Genomic DNA, 18,962 nt, shown 5'->3' with positions numbered 1-18,962 from the left:
CGCAGCTTAGAGGGAACGATGATCCTGGGATGCATCAAGAGGAGCATGGAATCTCGCCCACGTGAAGTAATTATTCCTCTCTACAGTACTTTGATACGACCATACTTGGAATACTGTGTTCAGTTCTGGGGGGCCCGATTTAAAAAGGACATTGATAAAGGAGAGTTACAAGGATGGTGAGTGGCCTGGAAACCATGTCCTATGAGAAACGGTTAAAGGATCTAGGGATGCTTAGTTTCCAGAGGAGAAGACTGAGAGGAGACTTGATAGCTGTCTACAAATATCTGAAGGGCTGTCACAGAGCAGAGGGATCAGCATTGTTCTCATTAGCACATGGAAGGACTAGAAACAACGGAATAAAACTTCAAGGGAGTAGATTTAGATTAGATATCGGAAAAAACTTTCTAATGGTAAGGGTGATAAACCAGTGGAACAGTTTGCCACAGGAGGTGGTGGGCTTGCCTTCACTGGAGGTCTTCAAACAGAGTCTGGACAGTCATCTTTCTGGTGTGGTTTAATGAACATTGAGTAGGGGGTTGGATCCAATGACCCTCGAGGTCCCTTCCAACTCTATGATTCTATGAAATAAATGGGCTGAGTTTCTCAGTAGGCCGCACCATGGCTTTACCTGTTGAATTCTTCAAACAGCTCCCTCACTGTCAAAGCCGAGACTAAGGCGATGGTGTATGGCAGGCAGTGGTGCTGTTGGCTCAGGGCAAGCATCTTGGCGTAACGTGGGGCCACTGGGAAGGAGGCCATGAGGACGCCCAAAGGGCTGATGGGAGAGCTGAACTTGGCTTCCTGCAGCTTTTCCAACCTGGAAGAGAAAGGAAGAAGGGAATTTGGAAGGGAGCAAAGCCGTTCAAATGAATGTAAGACAAGTCAAGGATGATCTTTCAACCATCTGCTTAAAAAAAAATGCACCCCTTCCCACCTTCTCAATGTTCAATCCATTGTTTTGAAGAATTACGTTTTTCAAAATGTTAATTCTAAATTAAAGCTGGGTTGTACAAGGATTATCCGAAAAGTAAGATTATAAGCTGGTGGGAGTAGCCAGCACCCCAGAGGATAGGCTCAGGATACAGAGCGATCTAGACAGATGAGTGCAATGGGCCCAAACAAACAAAATGAAGTTCAATGCAGAGAAAAGTAGGATCCTACAGCCAGGTAAGAAAAACCCAAAACACACATACAAACTGGGCGGAAACACTCTCAACAGCAGCAAATGTGAGAGAGATCTTGGAGTCTTAGAGCAGTGTTTCCCAACCTTGGCAACGTGAAGATATTTGGACTTCAACTCCCAGAATTCCCTAGCCAGCAAATGCTGGCTGGGGACTTCTGGGAGTTGAAGTCCAGATATCTTCACGTTGCCAAGGTTGGGAAACAGTGTCTTATAGGACAACAAACTAAACATGAGTCAACGTGGCTCCATGTGGCACCCGTGCCATAGGTTAGTCATTACTGCCCTACACCATTTCTGACAGATGACAGTCTGGTTTCTTCTCCAAAGGTAGGCTTCAGAAATGCATCCGACTCCATTTGTTCAAAGTTCTTCTAGTCCCTTTTGCCTTCGATACCTTCCAGATGTGACAGGAGCCTTCAAGGCGCCAAGGGCGATCAGCAATTCCTCCGCGGCCTTCAGGGCATCAGTGGACGGAGGGGTAGGAAATGGGAAGTTGATTACCTGCAGAGAGCAAAGAGACAACGGAATGACAACGGAAGCGAGTAGAATACTTGGATGCATAGCTAGAGGTATAACAAGCAGGAAGAGGGAGATTGTGATCCCGCTGTATAGAGTGCTGGTAAGACCCCATTTGGAATAATACTGTGGCCAGTTCTGGAGACCTCACCTACAGAGATATAAATAAAATTGAACGGGTCCAAAGACAGGCTACAAAAAAGGTGAAAGGTCTTAAGCATAAAACTTATCAGGAAAGAATTAATGAACTCAATCTGCATAGTCTGGAGGACAGAAGGGAAAGGATTGAAACATTGAAATATGTTAAAGGGTTAAATAAGGTTATCTCTGGAGGTAATATTACAATGCAAGTAAATGGTTTGTAACCATAGGAAAGGTTGATGTAAGCAATAATCAGCATGTAACCATGGGTTTGCTAATTGTGCTGCAACCTGATTGGCTGTCACCTATATAAGGAGTAACACCCTTGCAAGGGTGTGGTTTGTTAGAGTGGTTTGTTGGAGAGTAGTTTGTGCTGGGTGGGTGGTAGTTAGTGCTTAGTGGTTGCAGTGTTGGATGTAATAAGTTATATGATATTATTAGGAATAGTTTGTTATAGTGATAAAATGTAAAAGTGATAGGTATTTTGCTAAGAAGAAAAGTAAAATATATTTTTACAAGAAAGCCTGCTGCACTGTTTTTCATTGAAGACTTCAATTAGGTATAGTGGTTAACTGTGGCTAGTTGGTGGGTTTACCTTCCACACGCGCAAAACTCTCCCAACATTGTAAGCACAAGAACCGGTCACAAGTTCAATTTTTTTAAACAGCAATGTCGTAACTTCAAAAAGAATGGCTGTAAGTCAAGGACATGCCTAAATAATGGGGACTCCCACCTTCTCGATGTTCAATGCTTTCATTTGCAGAATTAAATCGTCCACAGGTCGCCTGGTTATCTCCGGGGCTGAGAACTGCTCAAAATCACTGAACACAGCAGAAGAATAGAGCCTGGGACACAAAAAAATGAACAAAGAAAGATCAAAACAATCCTTGAGGGGGGGGGGGGGAAGAAACAACAAACTTCCATTTTTAAAGAACTATGCTAATCCCCTTGTTGTGTCCCCCCCCCCCCCAGAATATCAAGATGATTTAGGATTGTGATGGTGACAGAAAAGAGGTTTTAAAAAGGAAAAAAAACTGTGTGTGTAAATACTGCCCACTTGTACACACACACACACACACACACACACACACACACTGTGCACACATTAAGACTATGTCCTTCCAAGGACCCAGCTGCCCGAATCAGATGTTACTATATTCACCCAGGGTGGCATTTGGAACAGAGTTCTTTTTAGGTGGGGAGAGGGAGTAGAATGTCTCTTTAGCATTAGCAATAGCATTTAGACTTATATACCGCTTCATAGTGCTTTTACAGCCTTCTCTAAGCGGTTTACAGATTGTCCCCAACAATCTGGGTTCTCATTTTACCCACCTCGGAAGGATGGGAGGCTGAGTCAACTTTGAGCCTGGTTAGATTTGAACTGCTGAACTATAGCTAGCAGTTAGCTGAAGTAGCCCGCAGTGCTGCATTCTAACCACTGCGCCACCCCAGCTCCTAGAGCAGGTTAATAATAATATAAGAAATAACTAACGATCTGATGGTCATTTCAGAAAATCCTTTTTTAGCGAGCACCTAGAAGTCAAGAGGAACATATGTGCCAAGTTTCAAGTTTGTAGGTTTTACAGTTCTGGAGATGAAATGCTGGGCCTGTTATACATGCAATGCCTAAATGGAGCAGCTTTATATAAAAGCAAGCATTTCTTCAACAGGGATTTTAATACACTGAAGAAATCAGTAGGGATTGAGCAAAGCTTAGTACAGTGGTACCTCTACCTGCAAAGGTCTCTACTTACAAACTTTTCTAGATGAGAACCGGGTGTTCAAGATTTTTTTGTCTCTTCTCAAGAATCATTTTCCACTTACAAACCTGACCCTCTGAAACTGTAACCAGAAAAGGTGGGGAGAAGCCTCTGTGGGGCCTCTCTAGGGATCTCCTGGGAGCAAACAGGGCCGGAAAAGGTGGGGTGAAGCCTCTGTGGGGCCTCTCTTGGAATCTCCTGGGAGGAAACAGGGCCGGAAAAGGTGGGGAGAAGCCTCTGTGGGGCCTCTATTGGAATCTCTTGGGAAGAAACAGGGCCGGAAAAGGTGGGTGAAGCCTCTGTGGGGCCTCTATTGGAATCTCTTGGGAAGAAACAGGGCCGGAAAAGGTGGGGAGAAGCCTCTGTGTGGCCTCTATTGGAGTCTCCTGGGAGGAAACAGGGCCGGAAAAGGTGGGTGAAGCCTTCATGGGGCCTCTCTCGGAATCTCCGGGGGGGAAATAGGGCCTCCACCCTCCCTGTGGTTTCCTTAATCGCATGCATTATTTGCTTTTACATTGATTCCTATGGGAAAAATTGCTTATTCTTACAATCATTTCTACTTAAGAACCTGGTCACGGAAAGAATTAAGTTCGTAAGTACAGGCACCACTCTAATTTTTAGTAGGTTTAAATAAATTTTAAACATTCCGGAGATCGTGATAGCTATTGCCTCTTCATTTATGGAGACATTTTAAGGACAATTCTTGATCTATCTGTCTGTCTATCTATCTATAATTTATTGTCATTGCACCTCATACAACAAAATGAAATGCCATCTTGTGCATATTAAACATAAGAAATAAAAACAAAACCACACATCCTTCACATTCTATGCAATTAAACTGAAAATCCTTGATATTGCATTAATATTGCACCATACAGTAGAATTCATTATAGTTGCTGCTCTGAGACAGCTGACCTGTAACAGTGGCCTGGCTCTGTTCGGCCCGCTCGACCTGCCCGTTGGTTGGCCGAAGCCTGGGATGTCCACATAATCTTGAAGGACGAGATGCCAGTGACTTTGTCGTAGAACCGTTTCTTGACCTTCCCACAATCAACCACGTATTTGACGCCCGGGATGGTCAGAGAGGTCTCTGCCACGTTGGTGGCCACAACACACAGCCTGGTCCCAGCGGGAGGCGGCCTGAAAACCTGAGACGGGGGCAGTTTTCAATGGGTGAGAAAAAAATAACCATCTTACCAAAGACAAGATAATGATGGGATGCCAACAGCAGCTGCGCAAACGCAGAAACATTCTAGTTCACAGGTGCTAAGAATTAAAGATGCTGCCGCAGCATTGATAAAGAGAAGGGTTTGAAGATAACAGTGTGGGAGTTTATCGGTTCAGTTCTTGGAGTGACTTTGACAAATTGTGATTTCGGGTTTGCTGTGGATACCTTTGGTCATTCTGACATTTAAGCCGTGAGTTTTGGCTAACGTAAGCCAGAAAGGCTTCTGTACTGACTTGAATGAATTAACTCTGACCTGCTGGACTCTTAAACTAACATTGTTCTGAAACTCGGTAGCTGGCAGCCTTCTGAATATAAAGAACACCTCTTTGCTTTATTTTTACAAGCCTGTGTGTGTGTGTGTGTGTGTGCGTGTGTGTTTGATTAATTACTTCGTTTCTGGGTGGCCTGGGGCCAGGCAGAACAATATGTGGGTTTATTTATTTATTTATACATTCATGCATTTCGTCATGTTTATGTAGTGTATATTGGAGGTGGAGACCCTTTGAGAACTGTATGCGATGAAATTTCATTTTAATGTATGCCGATTAATATACATTCAAAGGGACAATAAAGTTATTCTATGTCGAAGTCTGGAAATGTTCGTAAGTACACACAGCTTTTTGGAATGTACCCCAATATTCCTAGAGGGGTGTTTAGTCTCACCTTCGCTTGCTTTTCAGGAGCCAGCAAAGAGTAGAGAGGAAGAACATAAAGTGGGTAGGAAGAATCCGGTTTTTCACCTGCATTCAAGTTATAAACAGGGGGGGGAAAAGATTAGCCTTCTAGGTTACTAGTACTATAATCTGTATTGTTCCAGACACAATAAGATCTCTGCTATTTTTTAAAACTATTTGATCATTAACCTTTTGTTTTTGTTTTAATTGCTCACCCCTGTGAATCCTCGAGAAATAAAACAGTATACAAATATAAATAAAAATATAACCAGTAAATAAATACATTACAATGTGCTTTTCAAAATCAGAGCTAAGAGGCAAGGGAAGAAGAAAAGCAGCATATATTTTTCTGGAAGCTTCATGAGATCTAGTCTCTTTGTGACTTTATTTAGGAAATGGAGTTCAGGTGGCGCAGTGGGTAGAGTGCAGTACTGTAGGCCACTAAAGCTGACTGCTAGATCTGCAGGTCAGCAGTTCAAATCTCATCAACCTCGACCCCAGGGAAGGGGGGGGGGGGAGGAGTGGCTATTATAGCCAGGGAGAGCCTTTGCCTGCGTAGACTCATTGCTCCGGAAATTGCAGGTTGCGAGTCTCTCTTGCTGAAGTTGGACTTAGGGGTTCAGGTGGGCTTATTTCTCACGTACCTGCCTCCCAGCTGCGTGTCAAAAGCCCTGCCTGTGCTACTCGAGGAGGTAGCCGGGTTGGCGGTGGAGTTCCCCGGACTCATTGTCCTGGGGGACTTCAACCTGCCGTCACTCGGCGAAACCTCTGGGCTGGCACAGGAGTTCATGGCCACCATGACAGCCGTGGACCTGACTCAAGTAGTACAGGGTCCGACTCACGAGGGAGGGCACGCACCTGACATGGTATTCCTTTCCGAGCAATTGAGCAATGGTCCGAGACTAAGGGGCTTAGAAGCGTTGCCTTTGTCATGGTCAGACCATTTTCTGCTACGGCTTGACTTCCTGGCTCCAATCCTTCCCCGCAGGGAGGCGGAACCAATGAAGATGTTCCGCCCCAGATGCCTGATGGACCCAGAGGGCTTTCAGACGGCGCTTGGGGTTATTCCAGAGGCACTCGTCCACAGTTCGGCGGAGTCCCTTGCTGAGGCCTGGAACAGGGGCTCTTGACCGGATTGCGCCTTTGCGACCTCTCCGTGGCGCTAGACCCCGTAGAGCCCCATGGTTCAACGAGGAGCTCCGGGTGTTGAAACGCCAAAAGAGACGTCTAGAGAAGCGATGGAGGAAGAGTAGGTCCGAATCTGATCGAACACTTGTAAGAGCTTTTATTAAGACTTACAAAGTGGCGCTCAAGGCGGCAAGATGCGCGTACCATGCCGCCTTGATTGCATCAGCGGAATCCCGCCCGGCTGCTCTGTTTAGGGTGACCCGCTCCCTTCTTAGGGAGTTGGGGAGCCCTTGCAGAGTAGTGCCGAGGAGTTTAACACGTTTTTCGCTGATAAAGTCGCTCAGATCCGGGCCGACCTCGACTCCAATTGTAAAACAGAGTCGACTGACAACGAGTCAGTCGAGGTGACTGGGGCACGTACTTGTCCACCTGTCTGGGAAGAGTTTGATCTGGTGACACCTGATGAAGTGGACAAGGCCATCGGAGCTGTGAGTTCTGCCACCTGCTTACTGGATCCGTGTCCCTCCTGGTTGGTCTCGGCCAGCAGGGAGGTGACACGGAGCTGGGCCCAGGAGATTACCAACGCTTCCTTGGGGAGGGGAGTTTTTCCATCACTCTATAAAGAAGCACTTGTGCGCCCCCTCCTCAAGAAGCCCTCCCTGGACCCAGCCGTACTTAACAACTATCGTCCAGTCTCCAACCTTCCCTTTATGGGGAAGGTTGTCGAGAAGGTGGTGGCACTCCAGCTCCAGCGGTCCTTGGAAGAAGCTGATTATCTAGGTCCCCAGCAGTCGGGTTTCAGGCCCGGTTACAGCACGGAAACCGCTTTGGTCGCGTTGATGGATGATCTCTGGCGGGCCCGGGACAGGGGTTTATCCTCTGTCCTGGTGCTCCTCGATCTCTCAGCGGCTTTCGATACCATCGACCATGGTATCCTTCTGCGCCGGTTGGAGGGGCTGGGGGTGGGAGGCACTGTTCTTCAGTGGTTCTCCTCCTACCTCTCTGGCCGGTCGCAGTCGGTGTTAGTGGGGGGTCAGAGGTCGGCTCCGAGGTCTCTCCCTTGTGGGATGCCTCAGGGGTCGGTCCTCTCCCCCTTGCTATTTAACATCTACATGAAACCGCTGGGTGAGATCATCCAAGGACATGGGGTGAGGTATCATCAATATGCCGATGATACCCAGCTTTAAATCTCCACCCCATGCCCAGTCAACGAAGCGGTGGAAGTGATGTGCCGGTGCCTGGAGGCTGTTGGGGCCTGGATGGGTGTCAACAGACTCAAACTCAACCCGGATAAGACGGAGTGGCTGTGGGTTTTGCCTCCCAAGGACAATTCCATCTGTCCGTCCGTTACCCTGGGGGGGGGGAATTATTGACCCCCTCAGAGAGGGTCCGCAACTTGGGCGTCCTCCTCGATCCACAGCTCACATTAGAAAACCATCTCTCAGCTGTGGCGAGGGGGGCGTTTGCCCAGGTTCGCCTGGTGCACCAGTTGCGGCCCTATCTGGACCGGGACTCATTGCTCACAGTCACTCATGCCCTCATCACCTCGAGGTTCGACTACTGTAATGCTCTCTACATGGGGCTACCTTTGAAAAGTGTTCGGAAACTTCAGATCGTGCAGAATGCAGCTGCGAGAGCAGTCATGGGCTTACCTAGGTACGCCCATGTTTCACCATCACTCCGCAGTCTGCATTGGCTGCCGATCAATTTCCGGTCACAATTCAAAGTGTTGGTTATGACCTTTAAAGCCCTTCATGGCATCGGACCAGAATATCTCCGAGACCGCCTCCTGCCGCACGAATCCCAGCGACCGATTAGGTCCCACAGAGTGGGCCTTCTCCGGGTCCCGTCAACTAAACAATGCCGGTTGGCGGGTCCCAGGGGAAGAGCCTTCTCTGTGGTGGCGCCGGCTCTCTGGAACCAACTCCCCCCGGAGATTAGAACTGCCCCTACTCTTCCTGCCTTCCGAAAACTCCTTAAGACTCACCTTTGCCGTCAGGCATGGGGAAACTAAACATCTTCCCTGGGCATGTTAATTTATACATGGTATGCTTGTGTGTGTGTTTGCTATTACATGGGGTTTTTCTTAAATCGTTAAATATTTTAATTAATTGGATTGTTGTGACTGTTTTTACTTGTTGTGAGCCGCCCCGAGTCTTCGGAGAGGGGCGGCATACAAGTCCAACTAATAAATAAATAATAAATAAATAAAGGTTGACTCAGCAGTTCCATCCTTCCAAGGCGGGTAAAATGAGGACCCGGATTATTGGGGGCAATATGCTGGCTCTGTTAAAAAGTGCTATTTCTAACACGTTGTAAACCGCCCTGAGTCTAAGGAGAAGGGCGGCATTAAAAAATTGAATTAATAATAATAATAATAATAATAATAATAATAATAATAATAATAATAATTTATTAGATTTGTATGTCGCCCCTCTCCGAAGACTCGGGGCGGCTAAATAAATGTATTTACCATAAATCTAACAGAGTGGTTACTAAAAACGGAGATACTCAATGTTAAACAAAATAATTATAACCTGCTGTTAAAGAAAAACCAAGGTCTTTGAAAAGGTAATATAATAAGGTGCTAACTTAACATTCATGGTTTGTTGAATAAACCAGGATTTATTTTCTTATGCTAATATGGAGGCAAGATCTCTTCATAAAATAGAAAAAAAAAAGAGGCTGGATCAGATGTTGCCTCATATTATTATGGCTCAATAACAATGTTACTAAGGCTAATGTGGCTTGATCGGCTAACCATGATTAAAGATCTATCCCATCTTCCGTGCAAACTCAGCCAACTTTCAAAGGCTGAGAAAGAACAAACCTCCTTGCAGAGGATCTTCACCCAGATCAAGGTCAAGATCTGAACCAGCTGAGTTTGCTTCATCGTCATCTTGCAAGGCCTCTCGGTCTTCGTCTCCTTCGTCAATCGGCAGAATGGAATAATTATCCAGATCAATTTTGGGCAGGGTCTAGAAAGAAAAAGATTGGGGGGGGGGGGAATCTCGACATCCTTATAGATTTAAAATTTAGAAGGCATTGAGAAGGAGAATCATAAGACCTGTTTAAAAAGTACGAAAATATCCCGTCATCTAAACAAAGCAAGAAGATAAACCAGGTTCTTATCATTTAGTAGACAGAGGATACATAGGAGATGAACGTGCAAAACTACGATACCATATTTTTTTGAATAAAAAACACACCTTTTTCCACCCTAAAAGAGGCTGAAAATTTGAGTGCGTCTTATTCTCTGAATGTTTTTCGAAGCTTTTTTTTTCAATCTTAATGAGGCCTAACGATCTTCCCAGCTCTTATCTTACAGGCTTTTGCATTGATACTCTCTCTGAAGAATGTTTTTCTAGCCCTAAGTCTTTGCAGGCTTTTTTTTCATTGTTTCTACCTGCTCTGAATAAATTTCTTTCCAGCCCTAACGAGGTGCTAACAATGTTCCCAGGTCTTACCAGCTTGCAGGCTTTTTCACTGTTACTCTCTCCGAATAAGGTTTTTTAAAGCCCTAACCAGGAGATAAAATAATGTATTGAAGTTGACCAGACTAAGGATGCTAGCCAGATGAATACCTGGTGGGCATATTTTGCCCCCTATTTTCCTCCCCCAAAACTAAAAAACTCTTATACACTGGTGCATCTTATACTCTGAAAATGTGGTACTTTGGAGATTTAAAAAAAAAAAAAAATAACAATAATAATTTATTAGATTTGTATGCTGCCCCTCTCCGAGGACTCGGAGCAAATAAAGGTTGTCCTCAACTGTCCTCAGTCTGCATTGGTTGCCGATCAGTTTCCAGTCACAATTCAAAGTGTTGGTTATGACTTATAAAGCCCTTCATGACATTGGACCAGAATATCTCCGGGACCACCTTCTGCCGCACGAATCCCAGCGACCAGTTAGGTCCCACAGAGTTGGCCTTCTCCAGGTCCCGTCGACTAAACAATGTTGTCTGGCGGGACCCAGGGGAAGAGCCTTCTCTGTGGCGGCCCCGACTCTCTGGAACCAACTCCCCCCAGATATCAGAGTTGCCCCCACCCTCCTTGCCTTTCGCAAGCTCCTTAAAACCCACCTCTGTTGGCAGGCATGGGGGAATTGAAATTTTCCCTTCTCCCCTAGGCTTATAGAATTTATACATGGTATGCTTGTATGTATGATTGGTTCTTTAAATTGGGGTTTTGTAGATTATTTTTAATATTAGATTTGTTTACATTGTCTTTTTTATTGTTGTTAGCCACCCCGAGTCTTCGGAGAGGGGTGGCATACAAATCAAATCAAATCAAATCAAATAAATAAATAAACCAACCATTTATTTAGTGACCAAAGTTACAACAGCAGTGAAAAACGATCTTGCACCTGTAACTTTTGTAGCCTATAAATGGATACAGGACCAAAATTTGGGCTTTGGCAACCAACCTGCATTTATGACAGACGCAGAGAAATTTAGCTTACTTGAAGAGCCTGCTTCTTTTTCTGTCTGGATTTCTTAAACTTTCTGATGGCTTCTACAGAATTGTCCTCATCTTCAGTGCCTACAGAAAGCAAAACCACACTTTTCTCAATCTAGAGTATAAAAATGTTAGTAGAACTTCCAGAAATCACCAGTTAGCATGGATGGACTTGAACTCCCAGAATTCCCCAGGTGACATGGACAGACGTGAACTCCCAGAATTCCCCAGCAAGCCCACCCATTCTGGCTGGGGAATTACGGGAGGTGAAGCCCTCCCCTCTTAAAGTGGCCGGAAAGAAACAGCTCCAGAGTGAATGATTCAAAAAGCCAATTTAAGAGGAACAGGGCCAGAACTTCCTGATGGGGTTCACATATCACTGGACATCAGGATCACCTCAGAAGGACGAAAGGATGGAGAAAACCAATCGACCCAAGAATACAGGCAGTCCTCGACTTACAACAGCTCATTTAGTGACCGCTCGAAGTTAACGTCACTTATGAACGTTTTCACACCAATAACACTGGGGAACAATTTGTAAAACCATTTCCGTTGAGTTTGATTTTTGAACTTTTTAATAGATAATTAGGTATGCTGGTTTCAAAACTGTAGTTAGTTTTCTTCCACCGCGTCAATTATTTTCTCTGCACCTTATAATATAGTTACTTAGGCAACATGAGCGTCGAATTGCATTTTTTACATAGCCATCTTGCTAATTTCCTGGAAAATCTTGGTGCAGACAGTGGTGAGCAGGGTGAGCGATTCCACCAAGATTTGAAGGTCATGGAGGCATGGGGTCAAGGCAGATGGGATGTACATATGATGGCTGACTATTGTTGGAGCATCAAGCGAGAATGTCCACAGATTAAACACCCCAGAAAAAACTATAAGCGGAAATTTTTACCTTAATATACAGTGAACCCTCGATCATCGCGAGGGTTCCGTTCCAGGACCCCACGCGATGATCGATTTTTAGCGAAGTAAGCGGTGCGGAAGTAAAAACACCATCTGCGCGTGCGCAGATGGTGTTTTTGCTTCCACTGCCGCCTGCCCTTCGCCCGCCCACCCCGTTGCTCGCGCCTGCGGTGCGCGCGCGGTGGGGACTCCCTAGATCCACTTCCCAGCTGGGGAGCGAAGCTGGGATGTCCCCAAGCGCGCGCGCTTTCCCCAGCAACGCGCGCGCGGTGGGGACTCCCTAGATCCGCTTCCCAGCTGGGGAGCGAAACTGGGATGTCCCCAAGCGCGCGCGCTTTCCCCAGCAAGCGCGCGCGCGGTGGGGACTCCCTAGATCCGCTTCCCAGCTGGAAAGCGGAGCTAGGCTGCCCCAAGCTCGCGCGCGTCGCCCGCCCGCCCACGCTGTTGCCGGCTCCGCTTCCCAGCTGGGAAGCGGAGCTAGGCTGCCCCAAGCTCGCGCGCGCCGCCCGCCCGCCCACGCTGTTGCCGGCTCCGCTTCCCAGCTGGGAAGCGGAGCTAGGCTGCCCCAAGCTCGCGCTCCAGCCCACCGCCGCTGGGGTCTTACCGGGGCAAGAGGGGGAAGACCCAAGGAAGCCTCTGCCCGGCGGGGAAACTCCACCATCTACGCATGCGTGGAAGGGCACGCATGCGCAGATGGTGGAGTTTACTTCCGGGTTGAAAACTAGCGAAATAGCCCTTTCGCGATCCTTGAGGACGCGAAACTCGAGGGTTCACTGTATACTGTATATACAGTGGTACCTCAAGATACGAACCCCTCGTCTTACGAACAACCCGAGATACGAACCCGGGGTTGAGGAAATTTTTGCCTCTTCTTACGAACTTTTTTTGTCTTACGAACGCCAAACCCGAACTTCCGGGTTCAGCATTCAGGAGGCTACTGGGAAGCCCCACAGCCCGGCTGTCACCTTTTAAAACAGCTGGGGGGCTTCCCAGCAGCCTCCCGAAGCCGAACCCGGAAGTTCGGGTTTGGCGTTGGACTTCGGGAGGCTGTTTAAAAGATAACAGCCGGGCGGCGGCGGCAGGTTGGGAGGCCGCTTTGGGGGTTTGGCTGGAGGTCCGGCGCTGGGGGAGGGAGTCAGGAAGGTCCTCCTGCTCCCCCCCTCAGCGAAAAACACAAAGAGGGTCTGCCGCCGCATGACAGGCAGGGCGGAGCAGCGTGGAGCAGTGGGAATCTGAAACCGCCAGCGGCTTCAGCTTCTCATTGCTCCGCTGGCGACCGCATTTGTATTTTTGGCTGGCGGAGGGGAAGCAGGAGGCGCAGGATCGGGCCGGCGGCGGGGCGCGGGGAGAGGCAACAGGTCTGCATCCTGGGCGGGCGGCGGGCGAGGAGGCGCGACCGAGCGGACCCGGCTCAGGCTCCGGCTAGGACGGGGCGGGCAGCGGCTGGGCGCTGCGGGGAGGGTGCATCCGACTCGGGGCTGGCGGCGCCCGACGCAGCGGGGAACATCAGCGTGGGAGGCAGGAGAGGACCAGGCAACCGGAGCGGCATCGCCGCCGCTCCCGGCTTGGCTTCCCTCGCCGCCGCAGGCAACGCGCGCTGTGATCTTCCCGGCCGGCGAGGCTCAGTGACGGAAGGCAGCTGCCGGGCCGGGCTTGATCCGCTGAGGCTGGCTGAGCCGGAAGATCGTTCCCGGCTTGGCTTCCCTCGCCAGCGCAGGCAACGCGCGCTGCGATCTTCCGGCTCAGCCAGCCTCTGCAGACGGGAAGATCTTTGGGGTGGGGGTGGGGCTGTCGGGACACCTCCCACCCCAGCACTTTGAATCCCGCCGGCCAAGAGCACTCGGGCAGAAGCTTCCCCCTCATCGCCCGTGTCTGGCAGAAGCTTCTGCCCGAGTGCTCTTGGCCGGCGGGATTCAAAGTGCTGGGGTGGGAGGTGTCCCGACAGCCCCACCCCCACCCCAGTGCTTCGCCTCCCGCTGGGCAAGAGCGCTCGGGTGGCAGCCCCCGCTCCCCCGGCACAAAGCTAACCCCACCCCCTGGGCAGCCAGAAAGCTCCTTTGGGAAGGCGGCCGCAGGGGGAGGAGGTGGAGAGACAGGATAACTTTGCGCCGCTTCGGAGCCCATTTCTGTCGGGACACCTCCCACCCCAGCACTTTGAAGCTTCTGCCCGAGTGCAGGGAGAACTTTGCGCCACTTCGGAGCGCAGCGCAGCGCTTCGTTGGGAAAACCTTCAAGAAGATAGTGGCAGCAGGAAAGAAACGGGCTCCGAAGCGGCGCAAAGTTATCCTGTCTCTCCACCTCCTCCCCCTGTGGCCGCCTTCCCAAAGGAGCCTTCTGGCTGCCCAGGGGGTAGGGTTAGCTTTGTGCCAGGGGAGCGGGGGCTGCAACCCGAGCGCTCTTGCCCATCGGGAGGCGAAGCACTGGGGTGGGGGTGGGGCTGTCGGGACACCCCCCACCCCAGCACTTTGAATCCCGCCAGCCAAGAGCACTCGGGCAGAAGCTTCCCCCTCATCGCCCGTGTCTGGCAGAAGCTTCTGCCCGAGTGCTCTTGGCCAGCGGGATTCAAAGTGCTGGGGTGGGGGGGGGGTGTCCCGACAGCCCCACCCCAGCACTTTGAATCCCGCCGGCCAAGAGCACTCGGGCAGAAGCTTCTGCCAGACACGGGCAATGAGCGGCGCGGAAGCCTCTTGCAGCAGCTGCCACAGCCATCGGCTTCCGCGCCGCTCATCCCGCTCATTGCCCGTGTCTGGCAGAAGCTGCCACCCGAGCGCTCTTGCCCAGCGGGAGGCGAAGCACTGGGGTGGGGTGGGGTGCTGTCGGGACACCCCCCACCCCAGCACTTTGAATCCCGCCAGCCAAGAGCACTCGGGCAGAAGCTTCTGCCAGACACGGGCGATGAGGGGGAAGCTTCTGCCCGAGTGCTCTTGGCTGGCGGGATTCAAAGTGCTGGGGTGGGAGGTGTCCCGACAGCCCCCCCCAGTGCTTCGCCTCCCGCTGGGCAAGAGCGCTCGGGTGGCAGCTTCTGCCACACACGGGCAATGAGCGGGACGAGCGGCGCGGAAGCCGGTGGCCGTGGCAGCTGCTGCAAGCGGCTTCCGCGCTGCTCGTCCCGCTCATTGCCCGTGTCTGGCAGAAGCTTCTGCCCGAGTGCTCTTGGCCGGCGGGATTCAAAGTGCTGGGGTGGGGTGGGGGAGCTGTCGGGACACCTCCCACCCCAGCACTTTGAATCCCGCCGGCCAAGAGCACTCGGGCAGAAGCTTCTGCCAGACACGGGCGATGAGCGGGACGTCACTTCATTCCTCCACATCACTTCGCCGCTTCGCCGCTCCTTGTGGCTGGGGGGGGGGGGGGGAGTTAGGAAGGTCCTACTTCTCCCCCCCGCAGCCAAAAACTCAAAGCCTATCTCCTGCCGCACGGCTGTTTTAAAAGGTGACAGCCGGGCGGCAGCGTTTTTTTTGCGGGGTTTTTTTGTTGTTGCACGGATTAATTGACTTTACATTGTTTCCTATGGGAAACAATGTTTCGTCTTACGAACCTTTCGTCTTACGAACCTCCCCCCGGCACCAATTAAGTTCGTATCTTAAGGTACCACTGTAATTACCGTTTGATTTAAAAAGCAACTATTTGTATGAGCACAATTCAACTTGCAGTAACTATTATAGCCTTTGTTTGAATAAAATTATTCTTTGTAAACAGTATATTTGGTAAGTTTTTACTTTCCCTTCCTTTATGTGCGCAATTTGTATGACTTTTGAGGCTACCCTGTAGCTTAAAAAGTTGACGTGATAGACAAAAGTTCTGGTTATTTTTGGATCCAGGGGCCAAAAGTTACAGTGGTACCTCGGTTCTCGACCACAATTCGTTCCAGAAGTGTGGTCAAGAACCGATTTGGTTGAGTACCAAATTAATTTATCCCATAGGAAATAAGGGAAATGGATTTAATCGGTTCCCAGCCCCTGTTGACTCGCTGGAAACCAATTAAATCTATTTTCTTTATTTCCTATGGGATAAAAAATCTGAGGAGCTCTATATTCTAAGCGCTCCAAGCTGCAGGAAGGATGGGGCGGCTGCAATCTCCACAGCTTCGGGGGGCTCCTTTCCTCAGTGTTTCGTCTTGTTACCTGTAGGCAGCTGCACCAACTTTCTCCTTACCGCCGGCGGCAACGGCTTCCCTTCGAGTAGCAACAGCGCCGGGAACGTCATGTAATGAAGGGAAGCTGCTGGAGTGGTGGCAACTGCTGAGATGACTCCGGCGGCTTCCCTTCATCACGTGACGTTCCCGGTGCTGTTTCGCCGGGAAGGAGAAAGTTGGTGCAGCTGCCTACAGGTAACAAGACGAAGCATTGAGGAAAGGAGCCCCCTGAAGCTGCTGGGATTGCAGCCGCCCCCGGCAGTAACATTTCGGATAATTAACAAAATTTTCTGTGGCTGTTCAGTATCTGATTTTTTGTTCGGATACCGAAGGAAATTTTTGCTGAAAATTTTGTTCGGTATCCGAAATGTACGACAACCAAGGCATTCGAGAACCAAGGTACCACTGTAGCTGAAAACAAGTCAGATTTAAGGCAACAAAATTGCTGTTCCCCAGTGTAATTGTTGTAGCATCACTGTGGGTCACGTGGTTATCATTCGGATCTTGGCAACTCGCATTTATAACAGTTGCATTATACTGCATATTTTTGACTCGCAGTGTCCCGGGTTAACATGATCCCCTTTTGTGACCTTCAGACCAGCAAAGATTCATTTAGCAACCGAGTAATTACCTTAGCCACTGCCATGAGTCACTTAACCGAGGCCAGAAAGGTTGTAATACGGGGCAAAAATCACTTAACAACTGCCCTGCTTAGCAACAGAAATGTTGAGCGTCATAAATCAAGTACTACCTGTATTATATTTTCTGTTAGCAAAGGAAAAGGAGCTAAGTTATCATTCACTGGTGAAATTCAAAAATCTGCCCTATAGGTTCTGTGGGCATGGCTTGGTTGGGGGAGGGGTATCATGTGACTTGGTGGGCATAGCCAACTTTTTTTAAAAAAAATCTTTTTTAGCATTTTTTAACACCGGTAGTTTAAAAAAAGTTTTTAAAAAGTTTCAACCATCAACTGTGCCCTTGGTTTTTCCCCAAACTTTTTAAAAGCATTTTTACTACATATGTGTTAGAACCTGTAGTAAAAAAGAAACTTTTTAAAAACATTTTTTAAACTGCCATTTCGGCTGAGCCAGTAACATTTTTACTACTGGTTTGGGTGAATTGGCCCAACTGGTAGCATTTCACCGCTGGTATCATCCCTAAAGATTTAAACCGGAAAAAATGTAGAGCACAGGTAAATAACCTGGTGCTTGCTGATTCAATTTACACCTCCCACAATCCCTTGCCCAAGTTAACATCCAAAACTAGATGGCCCCAGGGTGCCCCCTCCCAGATTGGAGATGAAACCGCTGTGCTCTACAGGGTTCAATTGCCCCTTTTTTCACGTTACTCTTTGAGTAACGTGAAAAGCCTTAAATAGGGAGTAAAAATTTAAAGACTGCAAAACTCACCCAGGGTTGCATTTTTGCAAAAAGGGAAGGACCTCCTTAGCCTCCGACATAGAGAATGGACTTCAGCCTGTCCAGTTAAGAATACCAAAATGCCCCCTGTGGAAGGAAAAAAGAGACGGCGTTTTAAACTGGACCACCCAAAAGAAAGTTGCAAAGAGCACAGAGAACATCCACCTCTTGTAAAGAACGAAAACCTCCCGCTCTCTTTGGCAGAATATCAAAATGTTTAAATGTCGAAAGGCCTGGCTGGGGATGATGGGGGTAGACATCCAGCTTGGTGGGCCTACTCTGGGGAAGAAGCAGACAGATCTATGCAGTAGCGGTTTGCTATGGTATGGATAAGGACCCCGCACAAGTAGCGAAAATTATGCTTCGCGTGCAGTTTCGCGCCTCCACCTTGGGCGCGTCCGAGCAAGTTTTTTGCTTCTCTGCAAGCACAGGAAGCAAAGTCTCGCGAGGGGAGACGTGCGTGAAATTTCTGCTATTTTTTGCTCCTGTGCATAAGCAAAAAAAAAATCACCAAAATGTCACGCATGCGCTTGTATCCCCTCCGCCAATTTCCCTGATAATTCCGTTTTCCAGGTTTGCTGGACACCCTGATGACTAGGATTGTTCTTGACTAAACTATTTGCCCACGTAAATAATATTTATACACTTAATGTATCTGGTCATCTGAATTACTACTTGTAATCGCTGGGCTATCAGCCAGATAGTTGCCACCTCCAGATTTCCTGTGCATCCTTGGTAACTCAAGGGTCACTCTGCACACTCCGTAACAGACCTGGAGCTCTCGCTTCACAATCGGGAAGCTGGGTGTTTGATCCTAGGTAGAGGCAGATACAGGGTGTATTCCAAAAGTAATGCAATTATTTTTTTAAAGTAATTTACTGAACAGATTTGCACAAACACTTTAAATTCTGCAAAGTACTTTCCTTGGGCCTCTACACATTTTTCCCAGCAACTTTGCCATGACTGGTACGCGCCCTGGAAGGCATCTTCGGAGACCTCTTGCAAGGTTTTCGCCACGGCTGATTGGATCTCTTCTTTGGATGAAAAACAGGTTCCTTTCAGGTTCCTTAATCCGAGGGGCTATGTCAGGACTATAGAGGAAGTGGGGCAGCGTTGACACCTGGTGTTTGGCCAGGAACTCGCAGACTCATAGTGCGTTGTGGCAAGGCGCGTTTTTCGTCCATAGAAGAGATCCAATCAGCCGTGATGAAGACTTTGCAAGAGGTCCCTGAAGACGCCTTCCAGGGCGCGTACCGGTCATAGCAGAGTTGCTGGAAAAAATGTGTAGAGGCCCAAGGACAGTACTTTGAAGAATTTTAAGTGTTTGTGCAAATCTGATGAATAAATTACTTTTTAAAAATAACTGCCTTACTTTTGGAACGCACCCTGTAATTCTCTCTCTGT

The 18,962-nt window shown here is 48.7% G+C and overlaps 1 protein-coding gene across 3 annotated transcripts in view; it reads right to left on the bottom strand.

The window, feature by feature from the left end:
* DHX37 (DEAH-box helicase 37) overlaps positions 1 to 18,962 on the bottom strand; it is a 60,133-nt gene that overhangs the window by 16,457 nt on the left and 24,714 nt on the right. For all 3 annotated transcript variants that reach the window (XR_011559945.1, XM_070762114.1, XM_070762113.1), the window contains exons 11-18: positions 17,550 to 17,645; positions 11,098 to 11,177; positions 9,464 to 9,611; positions 5,495 to 5,571; positions 4,519 to 4,751; positions 2,574 to 2,685; positions 1,578 to 1,684; positions 629 to 817 (exon numbers count right to left, since the gene is read on the bottom strand). Coding sequence is in view for 2 of the 3 variants with exons in the window: in XM_070762114.1 (XP_070618215.1) it covers positions 629 to 817; positions 1,578 to 1,684; positions 2,574 to 2,685; positions 4,519 to 4,751; positions 5,495 to 5,571; positions 9,464 to 9,611; positions 11,098 to 11,177; positions 17,550 to 17,645 (1,042 nt within the window). In the remaining variant the exon portion in view is untranslated. The remainder of the gene's footprint in view (positions 1 to 628; positions 818 to 1,577; positions 1,685 to 2,573; positions 2,686 to 4,518; positions 4,752 to 5,494; positions 5,572 to 9,463; positions 9,612 to 11,097; positions 11,178 to 17,549; positions 17,646 to 18,962) is intronic.

This window comes from Erythrolamprus reginae, chromosome 10 (assembly GCF_031021105.1).
Source record: "Erythrolamprus reginae isolate rEryReg1 chromosome 10, rEryReg1.hap1, whole genome shotgun sequence".
In the NCBI taxonomy this organism is placed as follows: Eukaryota; Metazoa; Chordata; class Lepidosauria; order Squamata; family Dipsadidae; genus Erythrolamprus; species Erythrolamprus reginae.
The sequence above is the reverse complement of the archived record's forward strand: the minus strand, read 5'-3'. Positions and strand labels throughout refer to the sequence as shown.